This window comes from Entamoeba invadens, assembly GCF_000330505.1.
Source record: "Entamoeba invadens IP1 unplaced genomic scaffold scaff_1105074724605, whole genome shotgun sequence".
NCBI lineage: Eukaryota > Evosea > Mastigamoebida > Endamoebidae > Entamoeba > Entamoeba invadens.
The window spans coordinates 207,668-223,255 of record NW_004443753.1 but is presented as its reverse complement, the minus strand read 5'-3'; the positions used below and the strand labels follow the sequence as shown (position 1 = coordinate 223,255).

The 15,588-nt window shown below is 30.8% G+C and overlaps 1 protein-coding gene across 1 annotated transcript; it reads left to right on the top strand.

The window, feature by feature from the left end:
• Positions 1-11,287: 11,287 nt before the first annotated feature.
• EIN_499270 (hypothetical protein) lies at positions 11,288-13,180 on the top strand (the record flags this gene model as incomplete). The annotated part of the gene is made up of 1 exon (XM_004261390.1): positions 11,288-13,180. One exon carries the CDS (start codon positions 11,288-11,290, stop codon positions 13,178-13,180), a length of 1,893 nt encoding a protein of 630 aa, XP_004261438.1.
• Between the last annotated feature and the right edge of the window lie 2,408 nt (positions 13,181-15,588).

Sequence of the window (15,588 nt, the reverse complement as noted above, 5' to 3'; positions counted from 1 at the left end):
GTATTAAATAAATTATACTATTATAATGATAAACAATTAAATAATAAACAAATACATTCAAATTGATTTACTTTTTGGTACACGTTTATATATTCATTGGGTATTGTTGTTATGCCAGCCTGTCTTTAAGAATTGATTCACCTCATTGCAATTAATGTTGTCTAGGAACTTTTCTCCTCTTCAGTCCTTAGATATTTTGTTCCTCTTCTAATTATTTGCTACTTCCACCAAGATCTGTACTCAAGTCTGTTTCAATAGAAATTACTTCTCGACCTTTATCACTCACGTATTCTTGACACCATGCATTTCCTTACTCCTCGTGTGCCTCAGCCTCCACAAGGATACAGTATCACTCTCTCTCATTATAATACCTTCCTTTTTCAAGGCTCATCCATTCGGTAAATGAGTTGTTACACTTTTCTAAAAATTTACAATTTCAATGGCAAATTTCCTGTCAATATGAATAAATATTTTCAATGGTTCTCCTCATGCAAGACTTGGACACTTTATCTGTATGTTTGGTTCATCCCGCATCGCCAGTCCTGCTTACCAAACTAGGACAAATTGAAGTCCGCATATGCTCATTCCTAATAAATTAGTATATTTTTGAATCTCTCGACTATTCATAGTTTGTTAAATTGTTGAAAAATCAAACTGTCCATCATGTGTAATCATTGTCTTTACCAATCGTCACTACTTCCTCACTTCAACCTTCCCAAGGGAATATTCAGGTGTAACCATCTGCTAGATAGTTCGATTAGTCTTTCGCCCCATACTCATATATTGCATATAATTTGCACATTAACACGGCCAAATCCTTCCACCCAAGTTTTTTCGGCTTCAAACACCACAAGTATAGTCACCATCCCAACAGTTTAACTCTATCCTTTCCTAGGTGACTCCTGTTATATGTTTGGTCCTTCGTTTTCGCTTCATATCTGGGTTTTCTTCCCTTCCTATTCGCTCCGATGTTAACCCTCGTGGAGAAACTAAAAATGTTTCTATAAACCACGAGGGTTATATTTCAATTATTAATCTTTGTCAAATATTTTTTACAGATCATCTATTTATATTGTGTTTTTTCGTTGTATTCTTGGTTTGTTTCATTTATATTTATAAAATGGATTTTTTTCAATGTAAAATAAAATAAATATTTTGATCAAAAAAAACAAATAAAATGTTGTCTGGATTGTTTATCAAAATAAAAACGGAAAACATATTTTTTTTCTAAAACACAAAGTTAATTAATAATACTCGAAACAAAGATTGTTTTTAACACTGGATAAAAAACTTGGTTTTTAATATACAAAACTTATTTAAGTCTTAATTCAACAAACTATTTATTATGGTAATGTAACTATTGTTATTAATTCATTTTCTCTTTAAAAATTAATCAAAACATGACTGTTTTATCAATAAAAATATTTATTTATTTACAACAAAACTGTGTTATTTTTTAATTTAAAACACTCTATTTAAAAGGGACAACTTAATTGTATCAAATGCCATCACAAATTAAAAATACTTTAAAAAGCCCGTTTGTTGGTATTTTTATGTTTAAATTAAATACAAAAAAATGCAAAAAGAATTATCAATTGACAATGAAAACAAACCCGTTTTAGAATTTGGAATTTATATTTAGTCAAATAAAGCATCAAAAAATTTAATTAATAATTAATTAAAATAAATTTTAATAAAACCATCTTATTGTCTTCCTATTTAACTAAAAACAACAACATCATTTTATAAATTAATCTTTTTTAAGCATCTTTTCAACTTAATAAACTGGTAAAAGGTTATATTTTTTAAGTAAATAATATATAATTTCCGTGCTATTTGTTCATTTGTGGTAAAAGATAATTATTTTTATCTTGTTATTACAAAAATACTTTTGTAAATTTATCGACTTTAAAAATTGTAGATTTATTTCCAAAATAAATATTTTTGACCCAAATATGTTTTTTTATTGTTAATATACAACAAAAAACTCATTTCTGAACTACAATTAAATTTATGTTTTTATCAAATTACAAGATATATATTACATATTATATTATAATCCAAAATAATACATAATAATATTTTATTATGTATATTATACATAATAATATAATATAAACTGTATGCCAAAAGTCGGTACTTTACCAATTAGTAGTGGAAACCCTTTTATAATAAATTCCCGTTTTTTAAAGTTTTTTTGTTGTTTTCATTTATAATTTCCATTTGAAAAAAAGAAAAAACAGTACCGACTTTTTAACCCTCAAAACCAATACAGTTATAAATTTCAATTAAAATTTCGGGATTTTAACAAAAAATTAGAACAAACTTGTCCGATTTTCTGAGACTGTTATTCAGTCTTTTTCACTGTTGAGATTCTCAAAAAATCGGCATTTTTGCCTTTTGGTAATGGACGAGTAGTTTGAATGGGTGAGATAACCGTATTTTACCTCTCACATTACGACTCTCCCCCACTTCAAAATACACAATAAATCGTTCTAACTTGTTGTTATTTTATGGTTGTCTCTTTAAAAAAAACAAACTTTGAAACACTACACATATTAAATGGTTATTTTTATTTTCAATAATCTTTTCTTTGTGTTGTAAGTGTTAATGAAATTGAAAGATTTTTATTATTTGTTGGATCATTAACATTTTCTTTTGAAAAGAGAAAAAGTCGGTTTTACTCACGGCAAAAACAACCATATGGTCAAGCAAAATTTTTGAAGAAGTAAGTTATTTGATATTTTCCTTGTTATTTTTTATTTAATTTTTTAGCTTGGTCTAAATTCAAGGTTCAGTCAAGTTTGTTTTTTAAAAAATAAGAGGGAAAAAAATAAGCAAAAAAACGATGTCAAACAAAATGAAAAATATTTGGAATCATTTACTTCAAAAAGTCGGGTCCTTTCGGTACCGACTTTTGAAAAACAGTTTATTTTATTCAAATAAAGAAAAAAATGGACATGGGGAAGAAGGATGGGAATATAGGGGAAATAGGTAATTTGTGGGATTGGGACGTCCTTCTGTGTATAAAATTATCTTTTTGTTGTGTTTATCGTGTTTTAAAACTATATAACGAGTTATATTTTTATTATTAATTTACTATCAAAAATTATAATTATTTCCAAAAATACATTTAATAATGGACAAACACAAAACAACAAGTAATTTTGTTACAAATTAATAGTTAAAAAACTAATTCAAATTTAAATTAGTTTTTTTGGGTCACTTCGAATAACTATGTTAAGACAAGTAAATCACATAAGTCGACCTCTTCTTTCTTTGATCCCTTTGTGTCGCTCTTCTTTGCACCCCATTTTTGTGCACCAGACATGTTACCAGTTTTATTCTGTCGATATCTGTATGAAGATGGGCTGGATCTTAGCCTCAGCTTCTTCTGTTTCTGTGTGTATTCATCTTTTGATGCCGATTGGTTCTTGTCGAGCCAGTCGAGTGTCTCCTTGATCATTGCTTCAATTGCCGCCTTGTCATCTGGTGAGAGCTTTGCTGCAATTTGCTCGTTGAGTGTGTTTTTCATCGAGTAGCAGAAGTTTTCAAGTCCATTCTTCCCCTCGATACGTTCCTTCATATTGTCGTCCTCTGCCTTGAACTTCTCTGCGTCTGCAACCACCTTGTTGATTGGTACCTTTGAGAGTCTTTCCTTGTCGTTAGTGATTGTGATCTTGTTCTTCTTTCCCGTTGTCTTGTCTTCAGCCGACACATTCAGAATCCCATTTGCATCAATGTCAAATGTGACTTCAACTATGGGACTCCACGTGCTCTTGTGAGTGACGTGTAGAAGTCGATGCCTTCATACAACTGGTCGACTTCGATGTTTGCTGTTGCTGCCGATGACAGTGTTCGCTTTGCCCTTTCACACGATGTTCTGAGTCTTCTGACAGCTCGTGCATTGCCTGAAATGTCTTTCTTGTGCTTTCTCTTGAATTTGGCAATGAAGTGGTTTACCATTTTGTCATCAAAGTCTTCGCCACCAAGGTGTGTGTTGCCGTTTGTTGCCTTCACTTCAAAGACGCCATCGTCAATAGCAAGAAGTGGTACATCAAATGTTCCACCACCAAGATCAAAGATCAAGACGTTCTTTTCTCTCTCCGTCTTCTTGTCAAGTCCAGATGTTATTGCTGCTGTTGTTGGCTCGTTGATGATTCTAAGCACATTGATGCTTGCAATTGTGCCTGCATCCTTTGTTGCCTGTCGTTGCGAGTCATTGAAATGGGCTGGACACGTGATGACTGCATTGTTGACTTTCCCATACACAAACGCCTCTGCTGTCTCCTTCATCTTCGTCAGCACCATCGAACTGATCTCCTCTGGTGTGAACTTCTTAGTCTCTCCCTTGTACTCCACCTGAATCAACGGCTTGTCATTGCCATTGTTGACGACAGTGAATGACCAGTGCTTCATATCTTCTTGAATTGCTGGATCACTGGAGCGTCTTCCAACCAGTCTCTTTGCATCAAAGACTGTATTCTTCACATTCATCGCAATCTGGTTCTTTGCTGTGTCACCAATCAGCCTCTCGCTATATGTGAAGGCAACGTACGATGGTGTTCTTCTGTTGCCCTGATCGTTTGCAATTTTTTAAAAATGCAATTCGCATGCCTTTTAACTATAGAGTCTTTCTCTCCAATAGTCACTAATGCATCATTGAATGCAATAAAACACTCTGCATTTGTTTTCCCGTCTTCATCCTTAACACCAACAATCACTACCAAATGAGTTGCGTGGATCTAACAAGAGGTGATAGTATACAAATACAACAGTTCATATAATCCATCAGCAAATTAGACAGACACCTTTTTCTCAAATGTCTACTTCACCCACATCAAGAACTTGAATATAGCAGCCGCAAACTTCTTCTCTGTTCGGTTATTGATCATAGATCTTAGTTGAGACTATCAGTTACAAGTTTTTTTCAGTTTCAAACGACTTGACATAAATCTCTTTTAAATGGTTTATCATTGTAAGACATAGTTTTCTCAAAAAGTAAACCTGCTTGATTTGATAAATACCTTTGATTTTAAATAAAAGTTTTCATTATACAATTAAATTTATTATAAATTATATTATAAAATTAAATTATAATTATTTAGTATATTATATAATTAACAATAGTTATTGTATAATTAATTACCCATAATATTAAATTATGTATATATCTATTAATTTATAGTATAATTTTATTTAAATCAGAGGGTGAGGTTTAGAAAAAGGATGTCGGTTGATTCCTTAATCATTCTAATAGCCCTCCTTCCTGCCCGTTCACGGTGATGGGTGGGTCGTTTTATAGTTTTATTTGATATTGTTGAAAATAATTATAATATAGTAAAACCCCTTCCCGAAATATTACGGTTTTTAAGACTGTTTTATCAATAAAATTTAAGATTAGTAATAATCATATTCATAAATACATTTAAAACTAATTAATAACAATGGAAGAGCAAAATTTTGTGTTTTTGAATGATTTGTATGCTTTTTCTCGAAGTCTTTTACACGCTTCTTTCCAAACAACACGAAACAGAGAAGATTGGTATTTTTGTCTGCTCCACAATAAATGGATAAAAAAGTCTTCGAAAGGAAGTCACTTGGAGTCACATCCAAAAACAATCCGTTGTATTTCATCAGAAGAACAAGCAGCATTTGACGAATTTGTTAAATCGGATAACACTAATTCAACGGAAATTTATACCACCGATGTTTTAACAACAACATCCAAAGTCGGGTATTCATACACTAACAAGAGGTACTCAAAAGTTGCCATCGTTCAGAGGTTTTTTGACAGTTCTTCTTATTCTAAATTTCGAACTGTGCCTCCTGATATACAACCCATTAGAAGAAGACCGTTGTTCAATTGTACTTCTGATAATCCTTATGAAGAAGAAGTCAGAGAAGTCGAACAAATCGAAAGAACACAAAACGATCAACATGAAGTGGTAAATAACATTTCTGAACTACATGTAAATTCCCACACACAATTAACTGGTATTGAACATACAAATGATGCTTCTCAAATAAATCTGATTGATGAAGAACATTCAAATCTGGGGAATTCACAAACGAACGATGTTACACGTGCACCACAAAACAACATTTTTGACATAAAACACAAACGAAAAACGTCTGATAAACTGAACACATCCATCGAAGCTTTTAAACATGGAATATTTGCGCAGTATAAGAGTGTTGGTATCGAAAATGCGAATTTAAATAAAGTATTGGAAGATTTTCGAGAATACACATTCTATAAAGGTAAATTTGATTTTGACAATTACAAAGATTTGATTGACTATTTTTTCGAAAATGAAAGTGAACAAACGGAGAATAAAAATATTATCAAAAGATCAATCGTTGAGTATTTGATAAATTCACTTTCTATCGAGGCTGGTTTATCCGAATCACAGATCAATGCAGTAAGATTTGGACAGTACTTGGCCTTTTACCTGCTTTCGAGACAACATTTTGACGACATAAAATCACTAAGTTTGAGTCAAAGATCTGTTGGAAGGCAAATTAAAAGAGCAAACATTTCTTCTTTTGGTGATTTTGCGGATTGTGTGGAAAATTGTGGGTGCATTTGTATCGCAACTGACTCAACCACCAAAAATCACAAAGAAATCTATTGTGTTATTTTGAGGTATGAATTAAATAATGACTTTTATTCTGTCCCTCTTATTCTTAAAGAGTATGAAAAAAGAAACAAACTCAGAATCGGTTGCAAAATGGTTACTAGACGAGTTGGTATCACTGGGAATACCATTGGATAAATTACACTGTATAACAACAGATGGTTGTGCTACAATGTGTGGAGTAGATGGAGGCGTTGTTGAACAATTTAATGTACAGTTGGGTTTGTTGACAACTAAAACGCACATCTCATATCCACCAATAAAAGGATGGTGGTGTTCTGCCCACAGGTTCCATCTAGTCGGTGAAAGTTGCGACGCGGAACCAGAAGTGAAAATGATAGAATCTTTTTGTCAATGGTTTTGTAAAGAAGAAAGAATTAGCGACTTCGAAAAACAAAGTAAAATTGTAAAATCGGGAATTGCGACTTATTGCTATACACGATGGTTATATATATATATAACAATTTGAAAGATATTACTTCCAATTACAAAGCCATATCAAAGTATATCTTGAATGAAAATGTGCAAAATGATTTACTTGAATATTTTAAAAAGAATGGTATAATATATACAAAATTTGATATGAAGGAAATACAAATTAAGAATATTTTCAAGGTAACAACAGAGTATTTCAAAATATTATTTTATTTTTCGAGTTCCCTTCAAGAAGAAGATGGAACAATTCCCGAATACACAAGAAGAATTATTGTGTTTATTGATTATATTGATATGATGATAAAAAAGGTTGAAAAAACAAACTTTGAAGATTTTGCCGAACTCGAGAAGGTACTCAAAGTCGACCATTCGTTGCTTCTGAAATTATTATATAGGACTTTGACTGAACTAACTCTGAGATACAATAATGTGTCACACTCGGTCAACATGAACACAATTGGTGGTCTTGTCGACTATTCAAATTACACTATTGATTTGACTATTTGGGACAAAAACCCAACACCTTATAGTTTTGATAGTATTCTGGCTATTAATGACATTCCTGAACTAATATTAAGTGGGAAGAATATCACATTAACTGATAATTACAAGAACTTATCAGAGGAAGTTGTTATATTAACAAATTATTTAACAAATTGCAGCGAAAGTGAAATTGAAAAAATGAGAAAAAATATCATAAAAAGTAAAAATGAGTTGCAACAAACTCTTGAGATTTTGACCAATTACCAATACGGGCTCACTCTGGTCGACATTTTTACAACATTGAAAGAATTGAAACTCTCAAAGTTACGAAGTTTTGTTGTAAAAATGATGACCATTTTCCCAACGACAATGGGTGTCGAACGGTTATTTTCAAAGATGAAAACGACTCGTCATCAAAATATGAAATTAACAACTGTATTTGAAAAACTCAAATATTCATTAAAGAACACCAGTTGTTATTTCAGTTTCAACACACCAACACGTGTATCAATTTAATTTAATTGATCGTCAACTGCTTTAACGTTTTCTTGTATAGTTTTTTACTGTTTTCATCTTCTTTCATTTTCTCAATTGCAAATACACAATATTCGCTGCACTCATACAGTAATCCACTGTCATATAATATACACCTTTCTTTTTGACTTAAACGTGATCTGCTGCACAACTTTGGCACAAATTAAACGAAAAATCAATTTTAGATGAAATCATACTTTTATCAATTTGAAAAATAACCATTTGCACATCCAACTTCACTCAAATTTTGCAAATAAAATTTTTATAAAATCACTCATGTGACTGTAATTATTTTTATAATCATACCAAAATTAGCACTATATGTATTTCGTGGCATACGTGACACACTTCTTATAGTTATTATCACATAACTCAGAATCAACCCCATGGTGTAATACCACTATATACTTTGCACATTGCACAACTAGTTAACTTTGCAATTTCATAAATATCTATTGTCACACTTTCTAAACAAACTCTCATATTTTGCTAAAGGCCAAAGTTGGTGTTGATTGATTGTTCAAAAAGTTGTTAAAATTATATTCAGATAGTTTTTATATTATTTTCTTTGCACTCATATGATATGTCACGTATAATTTCTTCTTTACATATCTTATGATGACTGACAACATCATAATTAGCGATAGAGTTTGATTTTAATTTAAACCACACTTGTCATTCGCATGCACAAAGTAGTCTTCGTATTACAACCATTTCTTGTTATCACACGAATACAGCACGTGTTTCTAATCAAACACAAATCACGCAATGACCACATGTTCATTTCAGAAACACGTTGTTTGTTGTTAAGGCACAGATATCATCACTTGTTATTTTTTCAATAATTGTGTTTAACTCGTTGATATATATATATATTGCACTCGCTAATCGTGTTGCACTCACTACACCTATAGTCTGTTCACACTAACGTACTTGACATGATTGATGTACAATTGTAGTAAAGCCGTGTTGACGATACCAGAATAAAAGAGCTATATCCCACTCACGCTCTACATTTTGTGAGTAAGATATCTAACATATTATTTGTTTTTTTTATAAGTTTTATTTCTTTCAAGTTAAATGAGGTCGAATAATTAGTTTATTTAATTTGATTGGGTTTTTGAACAGAGTTTGTTTGTTAGTTTTTATTGAGTTATAACAAGTATATTGTATCTTAAATCGACTTTATGATAATAAAATAAACCACACAATTTTTATCAAACAAACAAGACAATTGTGGGTAAATTTTTTTATTGATTATTAAAGTTGTATTTATTAACAATATAAAAACAAAAGAAGAACAACTTACTTTACACTCAATACATTTTATTTGATTTTTGTTTGATTTTTAATACAGTTATTAAGACTCAGCTTCGCACCCGAAATATTTTTATCTAAAAGTAGTATTGAAAACCGCTAATAAAACGGGTAAAATATTTTTCCCGTTTTATTAGCATTTTTGATATTATTTTTTGATTATAATATTTCGGGTGTAAAGCCTAACAAAGAAAATGTGATTTGGTTATAAAATAATATAATTTTATTATTTGTTTCTTTTTTAATATCCCAATTTAAAATAATAATAATCATTATTATTAAAAGAAGAAATAATAATTTTTATTATTTCATCTTTTTTAAATCTTATTTTTTTGTTTTTTTATTAAATTAATAAATATATAATGATATTAATATGATAACCGAATTTATTTTTAAAGTTTAACTAAGAAATGTTAACTCAACAACCATTTTAATTAAATCATATATAAATAGATTTTTTTTAATTTTATTTATATGTTGACTATTTGTTTTTTGCTTTAACCAAATTTACTAATTTGAAAATGAAAATGAAAATGAAAACAAGAAATATAAAAAACAATCGAATCAATAATTAATATAATTATTTTAACAAACAATATACTTGTTGTTTAACGTTAAATAACAATCAAATAAAATAATAAAAATGGGTGTTGAACAAACGTTGTCAAAACACAACTTAATGGTGATTATTAAAGTCTGGAAAATAATTATTATAACAATTATTTGTAAATGGTAAAATAATTCAATTTTGTTTTTTATATAATTGAAATATCCCGCTTTAAACCATTGTCAAATAATTGTTGAAATACAGTGTGATGTTTTTTAATTTTTTTAATACAAATAAATGAATGTGTATTTATTAAAAACGAACTGTATTGGATCTATTCCTTTAAATCCTAAGAACTACGAGAAATTCATTTCAAAATCTTTTGTAAAGGTACACATGAGCCACAAGTCTGACACAAAAATTGTTGTAAAATATGATAATATTTTGATTTTGGTGTTATCATTTAAGTTTTAGTTTGATGTTACATGTTTACACAGTGAAAATTACCACGTTTTATATTGTAACGTTTTTTAAATAAAAAGTGTAGAAATAAACAATATAACAATATACACAAAATGTTGTTGTTAAATTGTTGAAAATTAATATTTTATAAATGCTTCTATTCAACGTTATCATTAATATTGTCGTGTAAATAAAATACATACATGTTTACTGCTATGTGTTTAAATATGAAAAACAATAAAACAACATTTAAAAATATTGAAAATAATATCTCGCTTATATGTAATTATTAACAAAAAGATATTAACCGAAAAAGTATACTTTGATATACTTTGTGTATATAAAAGTAGTTACACAATTAAATTATTAACAATTATATTGATAAATTTTCGACAATTATATTTACGACAAATAGACGCCTTTGACTGTATATGATTTTTTCATTAATATATTTTACTATTGTTTATATTATACATTTTTTGTTTGTTTGAAAAAACAAAAAAAAATATTTATTTTTAAAAAATAGAAAAGCTTTAGAAAAAATATATGATTTAATTTTTATAAAATTTATATTATAAAAAATCTTCATTTTTGGTATCAATTTGCAATATTTGTCTATTAACAATATTATTTAATCACATTTTTAATCGTTTGTATTCAAGAAGTTTGATATTTTTAGAATAATTTTGATTATGCATTGAAATAATGTATTTTTAAAAAACTTAACAAAAATATGATAATTATCAAATTAGGATTTTTAACACAATAATAGTACTTTTAGTCCGTAATGAAAAACAGGGACACAATTTTGGGACAATAAAAAATTGGCCGAACCATGGAAAAGAGAAGAACAGAAAAAAACATTAACATGTCTATTCCTGAGAAGAGGTGTCGTTTTGTGTCGAACCGGGAGATGCGTCCTCTGTACGAGCAAGAGTCGACGTTGATCAAAGGAATCTTTGGGATGTGTCTGTGTTTTGCAAGCGAAGGTATCGAGATTATCCGCGACCAAATGAAGCGTTATGGCCAAGTGATGAATACGATCGACAGTCGCCTTCAACAAATCGTTACTAAAGTAGTTTCCTTAGTAGAAGAGTATTCTATAGTCTTAGAATATTTGAGTAAAGACCACAAAGGTCCAACGCAACAAGCATTATGCGAAGGGATATTAGAGTTTCGGGACGAGTTTGTAACAAAGGTGTGCGATTTAGAGAAAGAAGCTCGTATAAATTTCTGGACACTCCAAGAAGTTGTTGTGGAGTTGATGAAATCGTTGCAAACCCTGAAACCAATTTGCAGTGTTATTACACATATCTCTGGCGATGAAATACCCGCTGCTGTGTTTAATGTGCTCGCAGAACAAAAGATATTGTTTGGAGGAAATCTCACGTCTGAAAGGGTCATAGAGAAGTTGCTTGAAAAGACAAGTCAGCCACTTTTTGCCTTTGTCTCGGGGTGGATGTCAAATGGAGACTTCTTGTATGACGAGTTCTTCATTCGCCCAGTTAACAATGCCCCAATTTATGTCGAACAGGAAGTCCCCTTTTTCTTGGCGCCTCATGCAATGGTCATATTCCAAACGGGGCAATACCTCCGTTCTATTGCACAATACAGAAAACAACACGAGACTGAATTATTCCAACAAATGTTACTGCAACAGGCGCCTGAAATAGAAGATGAAATACCAAAGACTCCGATACTCAAACTGGAGTCTAACGTCATTTTCTCACCACTGAAAATGAAGGCAATGATCCGAGAACAATCGGACGCTGTGAATAAGGCGCTGTTCATTGTGTTTCAACAATGTCACATCGATTCCACATACCACATTTTGAGAGAAACGTACTTGTTTGGAAACCCTACTATTTACTTCAACTTTTTCGATGTTTCCCATGGGATTTTATCACGAAAATACTTCCACGAGGACGAGATGCCGACTTCATACAGAGTGCTTGATTCACTTCTCTTTGAGTTGAAAGGGATTAAAATCCCCCCTTCGTCCATCTCAATTTCATTTGTCAAAGATTGTGTTGCTAAGTTTGTTGACGAGAATGTACAAGATGGAGTGAGGTACATGTTCGAAGTGGTGACTATTGAAAATGTAATACCTTTTCCTTTGTCGTTGATTGTCGACGACAACGCGACAAAGAGGTATCAAGTCATCTTCAGGTTCTTGTTTGACTTGGAGTACCATAGGTACTTACTTGCACGGACAATGAAGAAGATGACAAATACGTCATTGCCTTTAGTGAGAGAGGTGAGGTATGCTTCACTCCGGTTCCACTTACACTTGTTGGTCTCAGAGTGTATGAAAGCGCTTGAAGAGATAATGATACAATGTGAATGTAATGTGATAGAAAAGAAGTGGGACACTTTTATCAAGAAAGAGAAGAAGACGGTGAAAGAATTGAGCGATATGCACTCGGAGTTCTTGGACGGGTGTTTACAAGAGATAGGGTTGAAGGACAGAGTAGTTGTGAGTGGGTATTTCAGTTTTTTGAAGCATGTCAAAGAGGTGCTACAAACAGTGTACACCGTGGAAAATGCGTCGGATAAGGGAAATGTCACGAACCAAGAGGATATCAAACAAATAGACGACTTGAGAGAGGAGACAAGGGAGTTGATGGATAGTGTGTGTTCACTGTTGCCAGATACGTCGATTGAGAAACGAAATGCATGCTATAGAAGAATGTCGACTGAAGTTGCGATGGAAGACGAGGTGAGAGACCCATTTGCGGATATAGTAGATTGGAACATGTAATAATTAATATGTTGGGATGTTTTGTAATAAAGTCACAAAAATTGGATTAGTGTAATTCCTTGAAGTGAAGCTGGACACAAAAGAGTAAGACACAAACAAGTAACACTGTACAAAGAATTAGTAATATCATGTATTTGATGTTTGAAATGTCATACTGGTGTGTCTTCTCTGATTCTATTTTGTCACTAAGAGACTCAATATCATTGTGTGTTGACTCCATTTCATATTCAATCATTGTTATGTTAATTATTTGAGTTTGTTTATTAAAACAAATTTTCATTCAATTTGGACATCACAAAATGTAGTGTAAATGGGATACAAAATGTTTTATAATATTTCAAAATTTGGGAATTATTAACAATTTTTAAAACTATAAAAAATTAAATTAAAAATTAACACAATTAAAATACAAAATGTTTTTTTTTTACTAAAATATATGTTATAAATTAATGTTAAATAATTTGATTTTTTAGGGACTTACCTTTTACACCCACACCCCGCTATAAATACATATTTTTTATATAAAAATAAAACATTTTTTGTATTTTTTGTTTTTTGAGTCTTGAAAAAAATAGGGTTTTTCTTTTTCTCATTTACATCTAATAAAATAAAACAAATAAAAAGTTTTATATAAAACGTCATTTTTTTGTTTTTTTGTTTTTTTTTTGTCGCATGTTTTGGCGCAAAGTAAACGTTTTGATTTATATTTAACTTTAAAACACTAAATTATATAATAATTAAATAAACCACACTTTTAATATTAACAAATCTTAAACTCTTAATTACTAAATGGAAGAACACTCAACCAAAATCCAAGTACTTTTTACCTTCGATGTAAAAACCAAAGAAGGCAATCCTTATTTGGTTAAAGAAGGGATTGAAACCCCAGACAACATCATCGATTCAATAGCCAATGCGTTTATTTCCTACAGCTTCAAAACCCAATCAAAAACAATGGCAGAGGCTTCAGCTATCTCTGTTGCTAACCAGACATTTTCTCTTTTTGTTACTAAAAACAGCGATTCACAAAAACTCAAACAGACATTCCGTTGTGTTTACCAAAAATGTTATTGTACTATTTGTTTGAATTTGAATGAAAATAAAACAATGGTTAAACATATTGTTATAACAAACAATCACTCCCACAACTTTACGACGGATATTCCATTACACATGAGAATTATTTTTTCACAGGAACAAATAAATGAGATGAAAAAACTAGCTATGATACATTATTCCCCTTCACAAATTGTCACTACAATGAATCTTGCAGTTAAACCATCAGTAGTTCGACGTCTTATTTCATCTTCATTCAATAAATATTCACCAGATCAAACACAACAACTATTTTTGTACGCCGAAAAAACAATGCAATTTTCAACTCACTTCACCAAAAACAGTTCAGGACAATTTGTTTCTTTTTTTGCTTTCAACGTCAATCAAATTTCAACTGATTATTCAAATAGAATGTTTATAGATGATACAGCTTTAACTAATGTATTCAATTTGCCTTTAATAGTAGCAGTGTCTTTAGACGAAAAAAATAAAACGCATATTATTTTTTATGGTATATTAAGAGATAGAACAACTGATTCGTTTTTAAACTTGTTCAAATTCGTTTCTAAATTTAGAATATTTAATTTGGTTGTGTGTGATAGGTGTATGTCACAGATTTCCGCACTTTCTTCTGTCTTTTCTGGAATCAAATTCGTTTTCTGTCACAGGCATATTGCAAGAGATCTTATCGTTGCCTTTGGTGAAAGGTCAAATATTGTTCATATGTGGTATCAAATGATTGATAAAACGGTATCAGAAACAGACTTTGTCAAAACGTTAATGACGATGAGTGGCTCAGATCTTAGTACTGATCAAAATGAAAGAATTGAAGGAAGTGATAACATTATATTAAATGATAGACAAATACTATTTGAAATAATTAATGAATTAAAAATAGCTAATAAAAACGAAAAAAAGGAAGACCGTACTAAAAATAAAATTCGATTAATCCAAGGTTTACTTAATGTGATGGACTGCTGGAGACCAAGCGTCACAGAGCGTATTTCAAACAGAACAACTTCAAATGCGATAGAAGGATACTTTGGAGTCTTTAAACTTAAGTTTGGGGGAAAAGAAGTGACTCTTTTGGAATTGGCGCAACTACTTGAAGCAGATAGCATACGTTTTGATTTACAGTTCAATTTTGATTACAATGCGGCTCGGTCGGTGATAGATGAGAATATACTGTACGTTTTACCGAAGATATTATACACAAAGTCATGACAGAGTATAGATACGCAATAAGTGGTATGGGAATGATTGTTGATGGCACCACTTTATCTTCGTGCAACTGTGACCAATTTATAGAAACAATACCTTGCATTCACTTGGTTACACTGTACTCTATCAGT